The 18458-nt window shown below is 54.0% G+C and overlaps 4 protein-coding genes across 4 annotated transcripts; 3 read left to right on the forward strand and 1 right to left on the reverse strand.

The window, feature by feature from the left end:
- Positions 1 to 352: 352 nt before the first annotated feature.
- On the reverse strand, positions 353 to 1977 carry BO97DRAFT_151076 (metallophosphatase domain-containing protein). Its single transcript, XM_025690169.1, has 4 exons — positions 1947 to 1977; positions 1590 to 1887; positions 818 to 1439; positions 353 to 736 (listed from the first exon to the last, which is right to left on the reverse strand). Exons 2-4 carry the CDS (start codon positions 1783 to 1785, stop codon positions 514 to 516), a joined length of 1041 nt encoding a protein of 346 aa, XP_025549096.1. The 5' UTR covers positions 1786 to 1887; positions 1947 to 1977; the 3' UTR covers positions 353 to 513.
- A 312-nt stretch (positions 1978 to 2289) lies between these two features.
- BO97DRAFT_151116 (putative serine palmitoyltransferase 1) lies at positions 2290 to 4456 on the forward strand. The gene has a single exon (XM_025690170.1). The coding sequence runs from the start codon at positions 2449 to 2451 to the stop codon at positions 4306 to 4308; it is 1860 nt and encodes a 619-aa protein (XP_025549097.1). The 5' UTR covers positions 2290 to 2448; the 3' UTR covers positions 4309 to 4456.
- A 984-nt stretch (positions 4457 to 5440) lies between these two features.
- On the forward strand, positions 5441 to 10587 carry BO97DRAFT_436447 (putative AMP-binding domain protein; the record flags this gene model as incomplete). The annotated part of the gene is made up of 9 exons (XM_025697788.1): positions 5441 to 5461; positions 5739 to 5874; positions 6181 to 6502; positions 6580 to 6705; positions 8370 to 8373; positions 8745 to 8940; positions 9030 to 9476; positions 9566 to 10195; positions 10280 to 10587. 9 exons carry the CDS (start codon positions 5441 to 5443, stop codon positions 10585 to 10587), a joined length of 2190 nt encoding a protein of 729 aa, XP_025549098.1.
- A 1494-nt stretch (positions 10588 to 12081) lies between these two features.
- On the forward strand, positions 12082 to 17874 carry BO97DRAFT_436449 (uncharacterized protein; the record flags this gene model as incomplete). The annotated part of the gene is made up of 6 exons (XM_025697789.1): positions 12082 to 12360; positions 12439 to 12813; positions 12872 to 13558; positions 13611 to 13965; positions 14564 to 14687; positions 14799 to 17874. 6 exons carry the CDS (start codon positions 12082 to 12084, stop codon positions 17872 to 17874), a joined length of 4896 nt encoding a protein of 1631 aa, XP_025549099.1.
- Between the last annotated feature and the right edge of the window lie 584 nt (positions 17875 to 18458).

Consider the following 18458-nt stretch of genomic DNA (forward strand, 5'->3'; position numbering starts at 1 on the left):
AACAATAGCAGGCATGGCGGACCGTTGCTCATGAGGTTCATTGTACTCCCTGCCTAGTTATTTCTAGTGGGTGACTGGAACCCCTCTTCCCGGTTTGAGTTCCTCATATGACGATTCCATACAGCGCACCGAGCAAGGGAGCTACTGAGCATCGCTTTTCCAAGACCCGCCTTGCTGCTGCTAGCTCATGATGTAAATCACCATGGTTCTTGGTAATGATTGTACGTCTCCAATCACGTCGACATGTCTACCCAAATGAGAAACGAACGGACTGGACGGACTGCCTAGGTTGAGAAGTTTCTCGGTTCCAAGGCAACTACTGATGCATACAACCTAAAACAGCCAGGAATACGTCAAACCGGAGGTCAAAGCTCAAACTGTCTGTTTGTTGAAGCTAGATGGTACCAGAACCACCGGTAACAAAGAAAGTACTGTGCTTAGATAATGCTTGATTGAGTGTTGTAGGAAGGGCAGGCGTCATTTTCAGCCCATGCACTCCAGTCACTCGGCTCCTCATACCTCCTTCCATACTGGGAGTTCTAGATCGACGACAATGGGCGCATTGAACCTTTTCCCTCCTCGATGGGGCCAGCTGGTGGCCATGACCGCTGCATTGATGATGCATGTTTCGTGTCTGTGCAAGTGAAGCCTATCTTCATCGTCATAGTCTCCTCTGTTCAGGCATGAAAGGGCAGACTCCGATCTTGGTCGGTCGGCTTCGGTCTTCTGAGCCCATCTGGGCGACGGGTGAGGCAATCGTGTTAGTATGAAATTCTGCGTCGATTGGAACATTGTTCCGAATGACGTTGTGACGTACTCGGCGAAGAAACCATCATTGTCTAGCTTTGGTACCCGCTTTCCTGTGAGGTCCACGAGGCTCTGCTTTCGACTTCCTCGTGGAGGGAGGGTGCCCTGAATGACTTGACTTGGCTGATCGTCGGTGCTTGATGTCGTCGATGACGGTATGGATGATGGAAACCACCGTACTCTTTCATAGCCTCGCGACTCGTGCACATGGCCACACACGGCCAGCATCGGTCGAACTTTGCTTAGAGCCTGGCGGAGGGCTTTACACCCGACTGATACACCCTCTACTTCATGGCGGTCGCAATGTGAGTGAGGCGGGGTGTGCGTTACCACAATATCAGTGTCCAATGGAATACTGCTCCAAAGCGCATCAGCATCCGAGGAGTCGTATACATAAGCCCAGGTCCCCGATGATTGGGAATAGGGCGAACCAAAGACTCTAAAGATGGTGTTTGGGCCGTTGGGCCGACTCAATCGGACTAGTGCTGACTCGTGCCTGAGAAATACGATGGAAGGCGACGATGCTTCGGTGACAAGTTCGATGCATTCTTGAGTGTTTTCGAGATGCTGACCATGAAATTTCGAGCCGTGGCGGGCATAGAATTCTGGGTCCAGTGTAATATCATGATTTCCTGGAATGATTCTATACTTCAGCACGCTTATGCCTGTTGGACCTCTTTCCCCTCACAGCCGAGCCCTGCGGGATCGCCGCCGTCTCTGGGCCAGGCCAAGCCACAGGCGGCTCTGTTATTGGGCTCCTCGAGGTATTGTAAGATACTGACCACAGATGATGATTTTGACCTCAAAGTCAGCCGCAGAGATCCAATTCATTGTTCTACGGAGTTCAGCCATGCTACCATGGTTGGTGAGATCGCCTGCATGAATCAAGACGTCTCCAGCTGGTAGCTTGAAGCCGGCCTCGGAGGGTGTGTAAGCATGTGTGTCGGAGACACAGACGAAACGCGTCTTCCGACGCATATCCGAGATGTGGTCTATGGCACATTCGTCAGACCAAAGGATCTGTTTCTATTATAGGCAGGGCTAAGCCAGGACATGACCATGATACTACATGCAATCATGCTGTGCAACAACGAGGCTTAGTATCAGTGGGTCATGTTGCGAGTCTGCTGCCTGCTCACTTACAGCTAGAGGATCACCGCTCTAATTCCGATCAGAAGAAGAAAGTAAGGAGCGTCACACAGCAGCCATAGGCTGACGGGGAGAACATTGCCCGGTGAACCGGTCTGTAGCTGGATGACATGGATGTAGTCGTAGTCAATTCGAGTGAGTGCACCAAGTTGTGTCAGCGGTCTGGCCCGGGAGTTGGATACCTCAGGCAGCCAAAGTCTCCGCTTGAAGCCGGGTTTTGTACTGGATGAACCCAATGAGCGACCGGATCGTCAAACCATCTCCCGAAGCAGCCGACAACAGTGGGGCTCGGGCAAACCCCCCGATTACATGATGAGGGCCTTTCAGCAACCTCACGATACTACCTCCACCGTCATTCCACTTCCCTGGCTTCTCTTCTCTAACTTACCTTTCCTTCCCGCTCGCCGGTTCACCCTATAGGGACACAGACGTATCTCCGCCTTGAGGCTTGGGGTGGTGCACAATTCGATCACTCGACGCCACACCTGCAACATGCCTCGGTGGAAGCTCAGTAAACAGTGCTCAGATAAAGACCTGCCAGGCAGCAGCGGTGGTTCTGGTGCACCATCCGATAGCCCCATTGCCCACTCTACAGCCATCGCCTCTCTCCGAGCTGTCAGCGGCGGCTCTCCGGACCCGATGAAGGGTGCAGCACACCCTCAAGTCCCCGATCCTGAGGCGATCCGCAAGCTAGCGAAACAGCACGCCGAGTTCGGGCCCCTCGGCGATCCGTCGCATCTCTACACCAGCGAACACCCGGGAGGAGAGATCCCCGATCCAGTCATCGACGAGCCTCCGTACTTCTTCGTCTTGACCACCTACGTCAGCTTCCTTGTTCTCATCTTCCTTGGTCATTTCCACGATTTTTGGGCGCAGTGGTCTCGGTCTCACTCATACCGACACCTCAAGCCCCAGGATGGATACGCTTCGTTGTACAGTGACTTTGAGAGCTTCTACACGCGTCGATTGAAACAGAGGATCAACGATTGCTTCGAGCGGCCGATCACCGGGGTTCCCGGTAGGCATGTCACCCTCCTCGACCGGACCACCGAGGATAACCTTCATTTCAGCCTCACGGGCACGACGACCGACACTCTGAATCTCAGTTCTTACAATTATCTCGGCTTTGCGCAGTCGGAGGGCCCTTGCACCGATTATGCGGAAGAGACGATCCGAAAGGAAGGTATCTCTATCGCGGGTACCCCTGATGCGGGAATCACCAAGCTGCATGCTGAGGTCGAGGATCAAATCGCCCGGTTCGTGGGCAAGGAGTCCGCTATGGTGTTCTCAATGGGTTTCGTGACCAACGCTACAATCTTCCCGGCTATCATGGAAAAAGGATGTTTGATTCTGTCCGATGAGCTCAATCATGCGTCTATCCGGTTCGGTGCCCGTCTCTCGGGAGCAGCTATCCAGGTCTTTGCGCATAACAATATGGCAGACCTCGAGAAGCGCTTGAGAGAAGCGATCTCGCAAGGTCAGCCGCGCACCCACCGTCCTTGGAAGAAAATCCTTGTTACCGTAGAGGGTCTGTTCTCGATGGAGGGCACTATGTGTAACTTGCCCAGAATCTTGGAGCTGAAGAAGAAGTACAAGTTCCACCTGTTCGTTGACGAGGCTCACTCCATCGGGGCTGTTGGGCGCCGCGGACGCGGAGTCTGCGATTACTTCAGGGTCGACCCTGCAGAGGTCGAAATCCTCATGGGCACTTTCACTAAATCATTCGGAGCCAATGGTGGTTACATCGCTGCTGATAAGGCAATCATCGACAAAGTGCGCTGCATCAATGCCGGTCAGATCTTCGGTGAAGCCCCGTCGCTGCCTGTCCTGGCGCAGATCTATTCCTCGCTACGACTGATTGCTGATGAGGACCCGCTGCACCCGGGTGAGGGACGGGAGCGCATGCAGCGTCTAGCATTCAACTCGCGCTATCTACGACTCGGACTGAAGCGGCTCGGGTTCATTGTTTACGGGCATGACGACTCGCCCATCGTGCCCCTGATGCTGTACAACCCCGCCAAGATGCCCGCGTTCTCGCGGGAGATGCTTCGTCGGAAGATCTCCGTGGTCGTGGTGACCTACCCTGCTACGCCTCTGGAGCTTTCCCGTGCCCGACTGTGCGTGTCGGCTGCGCACACCAAAGATGATCTCGATCGCATTCTGCAGGTGTGCGACGAGATCGGAGACGCCCTCGAGCTCAAGTTTTCTTCCGGGGTCGCCGGCGGCTTGAAAGAGCCGCTCTCTTCGGAAGAGAGACCCAATGGCGGTCACAAGGCTATTGAGCCTCCCCGCTGGACCCTCGAGGAAGTCATCGAGAGAGGCACGCGAGACGCTAAGCTGCCCTTCTACTAGAGGGTGCTGCTGACTCGGACTTTGAATCTGTATGATGTGATGGAAGACAGAACACCGTCTTTTGTCTTTTGTATAATGCCGCATGACCCCCTCCTGTCTTTGTTTTCGCTATCGATACAGGCTTCGACATAGCTGATGCCTGCGATCTGTCCCTTCGTTTGGGCGCCGTTGCTCGGGCGTTACGGGCTCGGCTTCCCCGTCACGCTGCCGAGTTAAAGAACTGGCAAGACTCGTTCATAATTTTTGGTCTTTTTCGTGAGAACATACTAATCTTAATGTATACAATATTTCACTTCTAGCAGATATCATGACCAGGGACTTTCGCTTGCTCTGCGTCCATAATGACAATACACGGATTCTCTGCATCTGATCGAAGATGAGCCCCATACATGGGGCCGCTTTTGGTAGGCGAGTGGCCCAAGTTTTGGTTGCTTGATACTTTACCCTCCATTCGAGGCAGATGTACTGTACCCTAGAATATCCTGAACTGAAAGGACAATCAGTCGCCTTGTGGTTTAATGCTTCCCGGCGCGATCGACGCTTTGAGTGGTGAATGCGACCGTGGAGCGTAGACAGTAGATTGATTGGAAGCGTATCTGGGGGAATACTGGGTCTAGTGTCGCGATAGCTACCAGTATTTGCGGGGTGGGAATTTAGGCAGTCCAAGTCTATCTCCGTCTTCAAAAGACTAATAAGAATGAGGTACTCATACTTAGAGCCCTCACCGTGCAAGGGACGTCGCTCCACCCAAGGTAGCCAACAAGGTCAGTACAGCTTTGCTATACAGTACATGACTTAGAATCGAGATGAACTCTTTCACACAGTATGAGAGATAAGGACCCAACTGGGAAGAAGGGCTGGAGCGTCTACAGTACGATCTGGCCAGGATATCATCACGTGACAGTCCGACGAACGGGAAGGGTTAGGGCTGTGGCCCTCGACGGGGGAACGTTCCCGCACAAAGAGCAAGTAGCGCCGCTCGCTTAGCGACAACCCAGCGAACTCATCCGACATCGTTGTGTGCGTTGAACCTGCCCACAACGACAACAACCGCCGACAACATACATCCCAAGGGAGTATCCTAGAGCAGCGCTCTTCCTATCGCTGGATATTTTCCTTTCGACACAGCAGGATGTCCTCCATCGATCCAGTCGTGCGTACCACCGCCCCTTCTTCACATGCACATCTATGTTCCGGAAAAGAGTCCTCCCCCGTTCTTGAAGGTCTTGGGGGAATTTGTTCGACACCTTGAAATGAGCCAGTGGAGGAAGGAATATTGAATGGGGAGGATGAGGAGGAAAGATGCGGAAGGGAGGGAATGAGACCAGACGGACGCCCTTCCGGGGGTGGAGGAGAGGACTCTTAATTAATTCGCGTTGCATGAGGGAATTGATTTCAGAATCGCTGACTCGTGTTCGTTGGATTTGCAGGTCGTCATTGACGGCAAGGGACACCTTCTCGGTCGTCTTGCCAGCACTGTCGCCAAGCAGTTGCTCAACGGCCAGAAGATCGTCGTCGTGAGATGTGAGGCTCTCAACATCTCCGGCGAGTTCTTCCGCGCGAAGCGTACGTTATAACCATTCGATACTCCGATCTCTTGTGTGCCAATCCTACTGTCGTCTCGAATCCTGTCTGTACTTGCGTGTGTGATATGTTTCGGTGTGAAAGGTGCAGGAAAAGGTGGACATGATGCGACTCGGCGGAAGACGACGGACAATGATTATGATGGACTATGAGGCGACAGTGTGGAGGAACACAGGAGATGCGACTATACGACGGAACCGAATTGACTGACCTGGATCGTGCTATATAGTCAAGTACCACGCCTACCTTCGCAAGATGACCCGTTTCAACCCCACCCGCGGTGGTGAGTCCTTCCTGAACGCTTCCGACAATATCGTCTGTCTCGGCTGGTGCTGAATGTGAATGCCATAGGTCCCTTCCACTTCCGCGCTCCTTCCCGCATCTTCTACAAGGCCGTCCGCGGTATGATGCCCCACAAGACTGCCCGTGGTGCTGCCGCTCTGGAGCGCCTCAAGGTCTTCGAGGGTGTTCCTCCCCCCTACGACAAGAAGAAGCGCGTCGTCGTTCCCCAGGCTCTCCGTGTCCTCCGTCTCCGCCCCGGTCGCAAGTACTGCACCGTCGGCCGTCTGAGCCACGAGGTTGGCTGGAAGTACCAGGACGTCGTTGCCAGGTATGTTTTGCTTCTGCTGCGACGCAGCAGCATCTTTACTTGGGGACCGGGATCAGGGCTAATTTTATGTTCTACAGACTTGAGGAGCGGAGAAAGGTTAAGAGCAGTGCATACTACGAGCGCAAGAAGGCCGCCCGCCGTCAACTCGTCCACGCCCAGAAGTCGGCGGCTGTCAGCGAGCAGACCAAGACTGAGCTCGCTCAGTACGGATACTAGATACCTGGTTGCGCGGCCGGTTGCTTGTGTCTGTGATGGGATGGGATGGGATCGCGAACGGTTATGTTTCAGCGACGATGTTCGGCGAACCGATCGACCTTTTTTTTACTCCCTGTCCCTACCTTTTCATGAAACCCCACAATACTCCAATGTTGTGACGCACCATGGGAGGCTGGCGAAGTTCGATTTCTAATAAAAAAAACTTACGGGAGTCGCTTGGGATGAAAGGTTGTTCAAAATAGCTGACCGTTAATTCGCGCCGTGGCGGTTTTAATCCAAGAAATTTCTTTTCAAGAGTTCAAATGACTTGTGTGACGACCCCAAAGAAAAACAAAGCACTTTTTCCTTCTTCATCCATGGCCCCTCTGCGATCGTATCCATTCTTTCTGCAATAAATCTAGCTGGGCCGGGTCAAGTTGACTGGAGCGCACACCCGTGCAAATGCCTCAAGATCCAGACTTAGCCTCGTCACCTTGATTTCTTCCCTCAGACAGACAGTCCCCTTGCTTGGTATGTCCACGCGGCGCTTAACATTATCGCCAGCGTAGAGCTGCTACCGCCCATGATCGGTATCGTAGTCGGCCTCGGGGCGATTACGCTGTGTGTGATGGGTCCATGATCCGGATTCGCCTCCATGCAATCGGAGCAAGGCACTTGCCGCTTGGCGTGATAATGCTGCATGGATGGGCCATGGATTCTTCGTATTGAAGTGCCGCGACTAGACTATCATCGCCAGGGATGCGAAGTATTATCATCTCACTTCGAGTCGATTCTCACTTCCAAGAATCTTGTCACAAGAGCGAATACGTATGCCCATCCGATCTATTATTGTTGATGGGAGCTGCAAGCGCTGGTCATCACCAATGCTAATGCACCCTGCAGGAATCACATTCTCGGTGGCGGTTCTGGATCGTTACGCCTTCTTCCCGCTTGGCCTGCCTGTCTGTCTGTCTACGTAGCCCGAAACTAAGGATAGTATGGAGGTTGGTCATGAAGTCAGATGCTGACAGCTAATTGCTTATTGTGGTGGGTGGGAAGGGCGTGGATCTTGGCTTGTATTGTGTTAATTGTGAATTGGGCTGGGGTGGAGGCCGCTAAGGATTAAGAGTTCCCTGCGGTTAACGGTATAGTATTGTGAATTCATTGTGACAACCCTTCTCCGACTAGATTAGAGGATTGTACTGAGTGGGTGTAACTTACCACCGAAGTCTATTGGGGGGGTGGGTAAGCAAATCGAATTACTATCTGAACATCTCGGGTCTTGCGAAGAAGCAAAATAAGCCCCGGACCAGACGGATCTTGAGAGTCTGACTCTGGAAGTTGACGGGGGGATTCAGGTTTAATTCCATCCAGGAGTGAGAGAAGAAGAATGAGCTGAGGGGAAGACAAGGGAAAGGATCCGCTTTCTCCGCCGCGGTCCCGAGGCCGACGGAAACGATGATCACCCCCGCATTTACTCCTCTTCGCTGATGAATGTCTGTCTGTCCCTCTTCTTCCCCCAATGTTAGCTTTGCTTTGCTTTGCTTTGCTTTTCTCTTCTGTCTCTCTCAATCACACTTACGCACACACCCTCTTCATCCCTACCGACTCAGCTGTTGTTCTTATCCAATTGAATTACTCCTCAGCATAGATCTGTACAGTACTGTACCAGGATAGTACTGTGCCTACGGCATCTAGCTACCTTGCCTAGCCTCACAATGTCCTCCACCGCAAAGAGCCGTCTATCGGGCCTTCTGGCCCATTTCCTCCCTTCCACCGATGACAATACACCAACCACCAGTGAAGCAGCGACTCGCCCTGTGAATTTTCATACCCTATCTCCAACGTACTTCCTCCCTCGGGCTGCAGCCATTGAGCCAGATGTGAGTACCCCGAGCTCTGATCGTCTACATCTTCCTCCCTTCGACTCATCATCTGATCCTCTCCCCCCCTCCCAAAAACCTCCAATCTGGTTTTCATCGCTCTCAAATCTCCCAATGAAGGGTACAAACACGCAGTCAATAACACCCCAACCCGACAACCACAGGCCGAAGCAATCCACCACATAACGACCAACAACCAGATCCTCCGCAGAAGCTACATCGAATTCGCCGACCGCGCCCGCGGCCTCGCCTACTTCCTGAAGAGCCATGGTTACACGCGCGTGGGCATCCTGTGTCCCAACACGCCGGCGTTCTTGGAGGCGATCTTTGGGATTGCGGCTGCCGGGGCCGTGCAGGTTGGTATGTTTTCTTGGGCCCCGGGAGAATATTTATATACGGGAGGGTTGAGACCTGCTCGATAAGCATCCCGTGCTAACCGGATTTCATAGCTGTGAACTATCGTCTCAAGGAAGAGGATATCGCCTATATCTTCACGCACTCGGAGGTGGAAGTCATCATTGTGGATGAGGAGTTTCTGCCGCTGTTGCAGAAGTATAGATCTACAAGGCCTGAGGTGCCGGTCATTGTGGATACGGATACGGATGTTACGGAGGGTCAGTTGTCGGGCCCGTTTGATGAGGCGGTCCTCGAGGGATTGAGGTATGATAGGGAGACGGGGGCCCGGGGGTGGGATGGGCTGGAGGCGCAGGCGACTGCGGAAGAGGATGTGCTTGCTTTGGCGTATACCAGTGGCACGACGGCCAAGCCGAAAGGCGTGGAGCTTACGCATCGCGGCTGTTACTTGGCGACTATGGCGAATTTGGTGGAGTCCGGGTTGAATGTGCAGGAGGGCAGGTGCAAGTATCTTTGGACTTTGCCGATGTTTCATGCTGTTGGTGAGTGCTTTTCTTTGTTCGGGTCGGGAAGGGAGCGAGGATTTGTATGAGAGGGCCTAGCTGATGCTGATGCTGATGTTGTCGTGCAGGGTGGACCTTTCCTTGGGCTGTGACCGCTGTCCGCGGTACGCATTACTGTCTGCGTAAGATCGATTATCCGCAGATCTGGCGGTTGCTCCAGCAGGAGGGCATCACGCATTTCAACGCGGCGCCCACGGTGAATACCCTGCTATGCAACTCCCCCCAGGCCGAGCGTCTGCCGCATCCGGTGCGTGTAACCGTGGCGGCCAGCCCCCCGACGGGCCATCTCTTTGAGCAAATGACGGGCCTCAACCTGCACCCAGTGCATACTTACGGTATGACCGAGACGTACGGCCCCATCACCAAGGGGTACCATATGCCTGCTTGGGAGAACTTGCCGTCCAGCGAGCGGTACGAGAAGATGGCGAGGCAAGGCCATGGGTTCATCACCAGTCTGCCGGCCAGGGTGATCAAGACGGATGTTCCCGAGGGCACGGTTGTTGACGTGCGCCGAGACGGCAAAGAGATTGGGGAGATTGTGTTTGCCGGGAACATCTGCTCCCGCGGCTACTACAAGGACCCGGAGGCGACGCGGAAGCTGTTCCTCGGGGGCGTCCTGCATTCCGGCGATTTGGCCGTCTGGCATCCCGATGGGGCGATTCAGATTCTGGATCGGGCCAAGGATATCATCATTAGCGGTAAGATAATTTTCCCCTGGGGAGGGGGCTCAGCTCTCGCGGCTCGCGGCTTGAAGAATGCTTGTGCTGACTTGCGGTGTTTAGGGGGGGAGAATATCTCGTCGGTTGCCTTGGAGGCGCAGTTGGTAACCCATCCTGACATTCTGGAGGCGGGTGTCGTGTCAGTGCCGGATGCCCACTGGGGCGAACGTCCCAAGGCGTTCATCACTGTCAAAGAAGGACGGAACTTGGATGGCAAGGCGGTCATCGAATGGGCGCGGAATGCCAGTGGCATCAGTAAGTTTATGGTGCCCCGCGAGGTGGAAGTGGTGGCGGAACTGCCCAAAACCAGTACGGGGAAAATCAGGAAGAATGTCCTGCGGGACTGGGCTAAGGGGGCATCTCGGTCATGAGTGGGAGGAGGTCGTGTAGTCCTTTAAGGAGAGATAGGATGATTGCTGGGAGCGCTATCCAATGGTCTGGAGTCTGGTTGGAGGGCTGCGAGATTTTATAGATTAGATAGAGAACTGCGACGATAGAGGATGATAAGAATGACTGTGCATCACGATCTCTAATTCCTCTGCGTCTTTTTCTTTCTACGTGTTGTCAGATCGCATAGAATGAAAGGAAAAATAGGGGACGAGGTTGGCGGGGCCCTGGTTATAAATCATGGTCTGGTGGGACCGTTCATCATTCTCGGTTCGAGATGCGAACCACCGGGGAGAGGGTGGGATGCTGAAGGCGACAGACAAGGAAGGCAATGAGGGGGGAATAAAAGTCAACCTGGTAGGCAGCCATGATGAGCAAATGGATTAGTCCCAAGAGGGGCATCATCGACCATCGATGATAATAATAGGCATGTAGTAAAGTAGTAAGTAGTAAGTAGTAAGTAGTAAGTAGTCGGCGCACGGGTCAACCAACCCAAGAATAGCAGCAATCGACTTGATTTCCTCAGCTTCTTCTATGATGTGATGTCGGTTGGCGACAGGCATCCCTGGCAATCTTCCCCTCCTTTCTCAATCAGTCAGTCTTATGGTTGGAAAGAGATCAATAAGAATAAATACTTAGTCACTTACCATTGCTTAGGCTAAGTATAGTGAATGAGGTAGAGATTGTTAAGCTCTTCTCCCAACATCTACTCTCCTTGTCCATCTTCTTTCCTTTCCATCTTTCTACTCTCTCTCTCTCTCTCTCTCTTCCCGCCTTTGCAACCGCCTTGTTCTCTTTCGTCAGTTCTTCTCCATAAACTCCGACCCAACCAAACCAAACCAACCACCCCTCCATCAACATCAACAACATCCTCATCAGCTCGCCAACAGTGCACTATCGCTGCTCTGATTGCTTGCTTGTAATTACACCTTTTGGAATCTATCTCCGAATACTCCCTAATCGGATTTGCAGATCTTCTGGACGCGCTCAATCCCGCCCCCGACCTCAAACTCACCCTTTCGGTTCTCCGACCGGGATTCCTTCTCCCTCGCCTCCCCCGTCCAGACGCCGTTCTCTCTTTTCTCCTCCTCTTCTCTCTCTCTCACACCCTTCTTCCCCCTCTCCCTCCCTTGCCTTACTTCGCCTTCGTCGGTATCCTCTGCAGACACGCCCGACGCGCGTTCTCCCTCTCAAATCCGACCCAACTGGTCTCAACTCGCCTCTTCTGGCTTAGGCTTATTACCCCCCTTGTCCCTCCCGGTCTGCTTGGGCGAACCTCGAATTCCAAGATCGGTCTTGAATCTCCGATCCCTCTTTCGGCTTCCACCTCTAGACCAAGTGACGGCCGGCTTATGAATAGTTTTTTTCTACCCGGATAATAAGTTCTACCTTGGCCGGACCAGGACAGCGATCAGTCTTCCTCTCCCCTCCCCTCCTTCAACAGGCACGCTTGCCACTACCCTCCGACAGCGGTCCAGATGCCCCGCTCAAGGCAACCCGCTCGGTTCTCGAGCGAAGCTCCCTCCGAATCCTCCTCCTCGACCTCTCCCGATCGTACCGCCGATGACGACACCGATTTCTTTACAGCCCAGGCAAATGATTCACAGTCCTCCGTGGGCCTCGCGAACGGTCGGGATCTTCATGCCTATTACGACTCAGATCGGGCTCTGCCGCCCGTCGGGCGCTTGCCCCCGGAGATCTTGATCGCCATTTTCGCGAAACTGAGCTCGCCAGCCGACATGATAAGCTGTATGCTGGTTTGCAAGGGATGGGCGGCGAACTGTGTGGGGCTCCTCTGGCACCGGCCATCGTGCAACAGCTGGGACAACATGAAGAGCATCAGCTCCACGGTGGGCGATCCGAACGGCTTTTTCTCCTACTCGGAGCTGATCCGGAGGCTGAACTTGTCCGCCTTGTCGAGCGACGTGAGTGATGGCACGGTGATGACCTTTGCTCAGTGCAATCGAATCGAGCGACTCACGCTGACCAACTGCTCGAAATTGTCGGATAAAGGGGTGTCGGATCTGGTGGAAGGGAATCGACATTTGCAAGCGCTGGATGTTTCGGACCTGCGGCATCTCACCGATCACACTCTGCACACAGTGGCGAAAAACTGCCCACGGCTCCAAGGCCTCAATATCACGAACTGTATCAAGGTGACCGACGAATCGCTGATTGTCGTGTCGCGGAATTGTCGGCAGATCAAGCGGGTAGGTGGTCGTGGCGGATTCTCACATTGGTTGCATCGGTTGCTGATATGTTTTCCAGTTAAAACTGAATGGTGTCGCGCAAGTCACGGATAAATCGATCTTGTCGTTCGCCCAAAGTTGCCCGGCTATTCTGGAGATTGACCTGCATGACTGCAAGCTCGTCACCAACCAGTCCATCACGGCCTTGATGACGACGCTACAGACCCTGCGTGAGCTACGGCTGGCCCACTGCAGTGAGATCGACGATATGGCGTTCCTGGAGCTGCCACCGCATATTTCCTTGGATAGCCTGCGCATCCTGGATTTGACATCCTGCGAGAATGTCAAGGACGCTGCCGTTGAGCGAATTGTGGCATCGGCGCCGCGCTTACGAAACCTAGTCCTCGCAAAGTGTCGATTCATCACGGATCGCGCAGTCTGGGCCATCTGCAAGCTCGGCAAAAATTTGCACTACGTCCACTTGGGACATTGCTCTAACATCACCGATGCGGCCGTGATCCAGTTGGTCAAGTCTTGCAACCGAATCCGGTACATCGACCTGGCGTGCTGTATCCGCCTGACGGATGCAAGTGTGCAGCAGCTGGCTACATTACCTAAACTCCGGCGGATCGGCTTGGTAAAATGCCAAAACATCACGGACAACAGCATTTTAGCCTTGGCAGGCCCCAAGGCTTCCCACCACTCAGCAGGAATTAGTAGTTTAGAACGGGTGCATCTTAGTTACTGTACACATCTCACTTGTAGAGTATGTGCTTGTCCTATGAATCATTTTGAGGAGTAATACTAACCGGTTGCAGGGAATTCAAGCGCTCGTCAATAGCTGCCCGCGTCTTACGCATCTCAGTCTGACGGGAATTCATGAGTTCTACACGCGGGACGAAGTGACTGCGCACTGCCGCGAGGCACCTCCAGAGTTCACCAACCAACAGCGCGAGGTATTCTGTGTTTTCAGCGGGGATGGCGTGAATAAACTGCGCACCACCCTGAACCACATGCTTCCACCGATTCCGCCGCAGGATTTGACGGAGGCGACCATGTATGATGACGACGAGGAACTCGACGAGGATGAGGGCCAGGTAACTGGCCTGATGCGCGCCACGGCGGCCACGGCGATTAACGACGATGAATACATTGACATTGGACATACTCACGGTTGATACCCATACCCTTTTCTCTCTCATCACTTCTTCGAGCGTGTCTTGTGCATCGGATCTTATCATCTATCATTTTTTTTTGTGTATTGTCTTATAACGTGGGGTCGTTTCCTTTCACTCTATTTTTCTTTTTGGGAGAAACCAAGCAGCGAGGAGTCATACTTCTGTCTGTGTGCACACAAGGATTTTCTTTACTATTATGAATTTGCATAGTCGGTAGCGGTTTACCTGGGAGCCGGTCAAGGCTGATTGGCGGTTGCGTTCGTTCGGGGAGCTTCCACTCTCTTTCTCTGTTTGTTTCTCTGCTATATACATCGGCTGGGGAACTGCGGGTTGATATGAACAAAACTGATTCTTTTTCTCTCGTCATTGGTATTGGTATGGTAGTGATATCATCAGCCCTCACATGGGTTACGGGGACGGGGTTTCTACCTATCCACCGTACCTACCTACCTATCGTATTAGAATGGAGCCATTAGAGCAGCAAAACCATTACTGCAGGATTGAATTACTCCGAGAATGAGTTAGCGATACTGTCCACAGGATAGGAAATTAAGAATACCGATCGATCGATGATCACTAAAGTAGACACCCAGGGAATGACATAATGACGGCGGCTTTCTTCCGCCTCGGCTTTTCCAGCCGCAATCAACCCACTCCTTCCTTTCTCCGCATCTCAGTATTCATTCCACCATTGCACTGTAGCTCAGCTCAGCTCGAGTAGCTCAGTCCCGTCTCACGCCAAAGCTCAGCCCAGCTCAGCCCAGCCCAACTCGGCTTGTGCAGCTGAGAGCGATCACGGATACCCAGCCAGTAACGGTCGTGAGAAAGACCAAAGGCCGCGATGTCTACCCCGCGCGCCAATCCACTGGCCTTCACGCGCTGGCCCGTCACCCTCATCACCACCGCCGTTTATCTCGCTTTTGTGATCCCCCTCCTGATCGTCCACCACATCCTCCCCTCGGCGCCCAGCCCATCCTCTACTCCCAACGGTCTTGATCTTCACGAAGCATGGGCCGATCTCCAGGTCCTGACAAACGGCTACCATCCGTATAATTCGCGGCGGAATGACGAAGTCCGAGAATGGCTCCTGCGACGGGTGAAGGAGATTGTCCACGACAATGACGCGGATACACCCGACCCTGGCCTACTCGCGATGCAGACAGCCCGGGTGCATCCTGTCGCATTCCACAGTCACCAGGGCGCAGCAGAACCCACCGTCTATTCCACCGACGACGACACCAAGCCCACCGTCTACATCTTCGACGACAATCAGTCGAACCTCTCCTTCGTCGGCAATACTCTCAAATCTTCCAATACGGCTGTCTACTTCGAAGGCACCAACCTGATTGTTTATATCCGTGGTGAGGATGATGAGGATTGGTCCTTGGAGTCGGGCCAGGGAGGAGAAGGGGGCGTCCTCGTCAACGCCCATTATGATAGTGTCTCCACCGGTTATGGTGCTACGGACGACGGAGTCGGTGTTGTCACCTGTCTTCAGCTGATCAAGTACTTCACCACCCCGGGCCATACCCCCCGTCGCGGCGTGGTGGTGCTGTTCAATAATGGCGAGGAGGATTTCCTGAACGGAGCGCGCGTGTTCAGTCAGCATCCGCTGTCAAAGTTCACGCGCACGTTCCTGAACCTGGAGGGTGCCGGAGCCGGAGGTCGGGCGATCCTGTTCAGGGGCAGTGATACCGAAGTGACCAGGAACTATAGGCGGGCGAAACACCCGTTTGGGTCGGTGTTGGCTGCCAATGGGTTCGAGGTGGGACTGATCAGTTCCCAGACGGACTATGTGGTGTTTGAGGGAGATCTGGGCATGAGGGGCTTGGATGTTGCGTTTATGGAGCCGAGAGATAGGTATCACACCGATCAGGATGATTCGAGGCACACGACTGTGGAAAGTCTGTGGCATATGCTGGAGGCGGCGGTGAAGACGACGGAGGGGTTGGTCAGTGATGACGCTGGGAAGAAAGGGTCGCGGGGAGTGTGGTTTGATCTGTTCGGGGCCACGTTCGTGGTGTTCCAGTTGCATACCCTGTTTGCATTGTCGGTGACGATGCTCATTGTGGCGCCCTTGGGCTTGTTGCTGACGAGCGTTGCCCTGAGCCGGGCCGACAAGATGTATCTGTTCCGGTCCACGGTCAAGGGGCTGGACGATGGTGAGGCTGTGTCGTTGCAGGGACTGCGCGGATTCTTCAGGTTTCCGTTTCTGTTCGTGATCCCGACGGCCGTCACGGTGGGGTTGGCGTATCTGGTGACCAAAGTCAATCCGTTGATCATCCATAGCAGTGAGTATGCGGTCTGGGGTATGATGCTGTCGGCCTGGACGTTCCTGGCCTGGTTCGTCTCGCGCGTCGCCGACTTTGCTCGTCCCTCGGCTTTCCACCGCGTGTATACTTTGACGTGGATGTTTGTGCTCGCCTGGGTGATGCTGGTGATTGCGACGGTCTACGAGAATCAGTGGGGCCTGGCTGGCGGCTACTGGGTGTTTTTCTCCTTCTGTGGCACTTTCCTGGCCACTTGGATCTCCTATCTTGAGCTCTTCGCTCTGCCCCGGAAGTCCGAGTACGCCAGCCAGTATGCCCCCGTGGCGGCGTCTTCGCGCCGTCCCAGCACTTACGGCGGCAGTCGACTGGGCACAGCCTCTGGGGAGGAGCACACCTCGGAGCACGACGGGGACGAGCACGCAGAGTCGGACGACGAACAACCCACTGAGTCGACTTCTCTCCTCGGGGGTGGCCAGCGTACCACTTTTGCCAACTACGTGCACGTCACGGGTGGCCATGATGACCACGACGAACCCAGCGACCCGAATATCTACGGCCTGGAGCAGCGCTGGAGTGCACATATGCCGAAATGGACTTGGGTGCTGCAGTTTCTGCTTACCGCACCTATTGTGCTCATCATGGTCGGCCCGCTGGCGTTGCTGCTGACCAGCGCACTACATCAGACCGGCCAAGACGGCAGTTCCTCTCTATTCATCTATATCTCCGTCGCAGCCCTGACTACCTTCCTCCTCACCCCACTCCTCCCTTACATCCATCGCCATACGTACCACATCCCTCTGTTCCTGCTGGCGATCTTCCTGGGATGCCTGATTTACAATCTGGTCGCGTTCCCGTTCTCGGCGTCCAACCGCCTCAAGATCTTCTTCCAGCAGGAGATCAACCTCGATACGGCGGCCACCAGCGTCTCACTGATCGGGATCTCGCCCTTCGTGGCCCAGGTCGCCCACTCGCTGCCCAGCGCTCAAGGCCAGAAGCTCGCCTGCGACCCCTTCGCCCAGCGTACGAAATGCTCCTGGTCCGGTCCCATGCCGGACGTGGTCCCCTCAGCGCCAGAGGACTACAAGTCCTGGCTGACATTCAACATCTCCTCTCCGGAGTCCTCCCGCTCTGCAACAAACGACCCCCATCCCGCAGAGGGCGATAACATCAAGACGGCCCAGATCCAGGTCTCCGGCCGCAACACCCGCGCCTGCAAGCTCCTCTTCGACACCCCGATCTCCTCCTTCAGCGTGGCAGGCAGCGCCTACGATCCCCGCTTCCCGCACACTTCCCCTCGAGGCACCAAGGAGATCCGCCTCTGGAGCCGCGAGTGGGAGAACACCTGGACCGTGGACGTGGAGTGGACCGTTCCGTCCATAGTTCCAGAAGAAGGCGGTGTCGTAACCGATGGTAACGGGGAGGAGTACATCCTCGTCAACCCCTCTTCTTCGCGGGCTGGAGAAGAAGATGATGACGCGAAGCTGAAAGGCCGCGTCGTCTGCCTCTGGAGCGACCACAATCGCGTCGGCGCCATCCCCGCCCTCGACGAAGTCAAGCAGTATGCGCCGGTTTGGGTGGCCGCCACGAAGTTTTCGGATGGCTTGGTGGAGGGGTATAAGGATTTCGAGGTATAGGGGTTGTTGTTGTTGTTGTTGTCTGTAGGGGGTCCTTCTGAGTATGCTCTTTTTTTCAGTTCCCGTAGTGCTGGATAACTCTTTTTATGCGTTGCTGGCTGTGAGTTGTTCAGCAGGGTGGGACATTTGTCTGTGCTGTGCTGTGTCGTCCTTTGTTGGGCGTTAGTTAGTTTCACTTCATTTTTGCTTTGTGGATTGTTTATCTTGTTGTTGGTGGGGATTATGCTGAAACTGAGGCTGATACTCAGGGTAAAGACGTGATGTGATGGAATTGATGTAATAGTCGTGAAGGATGAATGGATGAATGGATGAATGGAGGAGATGAGTAGTAGAAACACTCTGTCTTTGCTGTAGTTCATTCAGTCTTGTTTATACCGTCTTTGATGTCACACGTATTACTGGTGTGAGATATAGTGGTAAGTAGTACAGTAGAGTACATGCCTGATTATCGCTGGCCTGTGTAGCGTATTTCCCACTGGTATGTCTGATTCTCGCTAAACTGTGTAGTGTATCCTCCTTTTACGAATATTCATTCTGTTAGCAATGCATAGTTGGAGTGAGTGAGTGGTAGTCTCCTAGAGGGA

The sequence above is a fragment of the Aspergillus homomorphus genome (genome assembly GCF_003184865.1).
Source record: "Aspergillus homomorphus CBS 101889 unplaced genomic scaffold BO97scaffold_33, whole genome shotgun sequence".
NCBI classification, from domain to species: domain Eukaryota; kingdom Fungi; phylum Ascomycota; class Eurotiomycetes; order Eurotiales; family Aspergillaceae; genus Aspergillus; species Aspergillus homomorphus.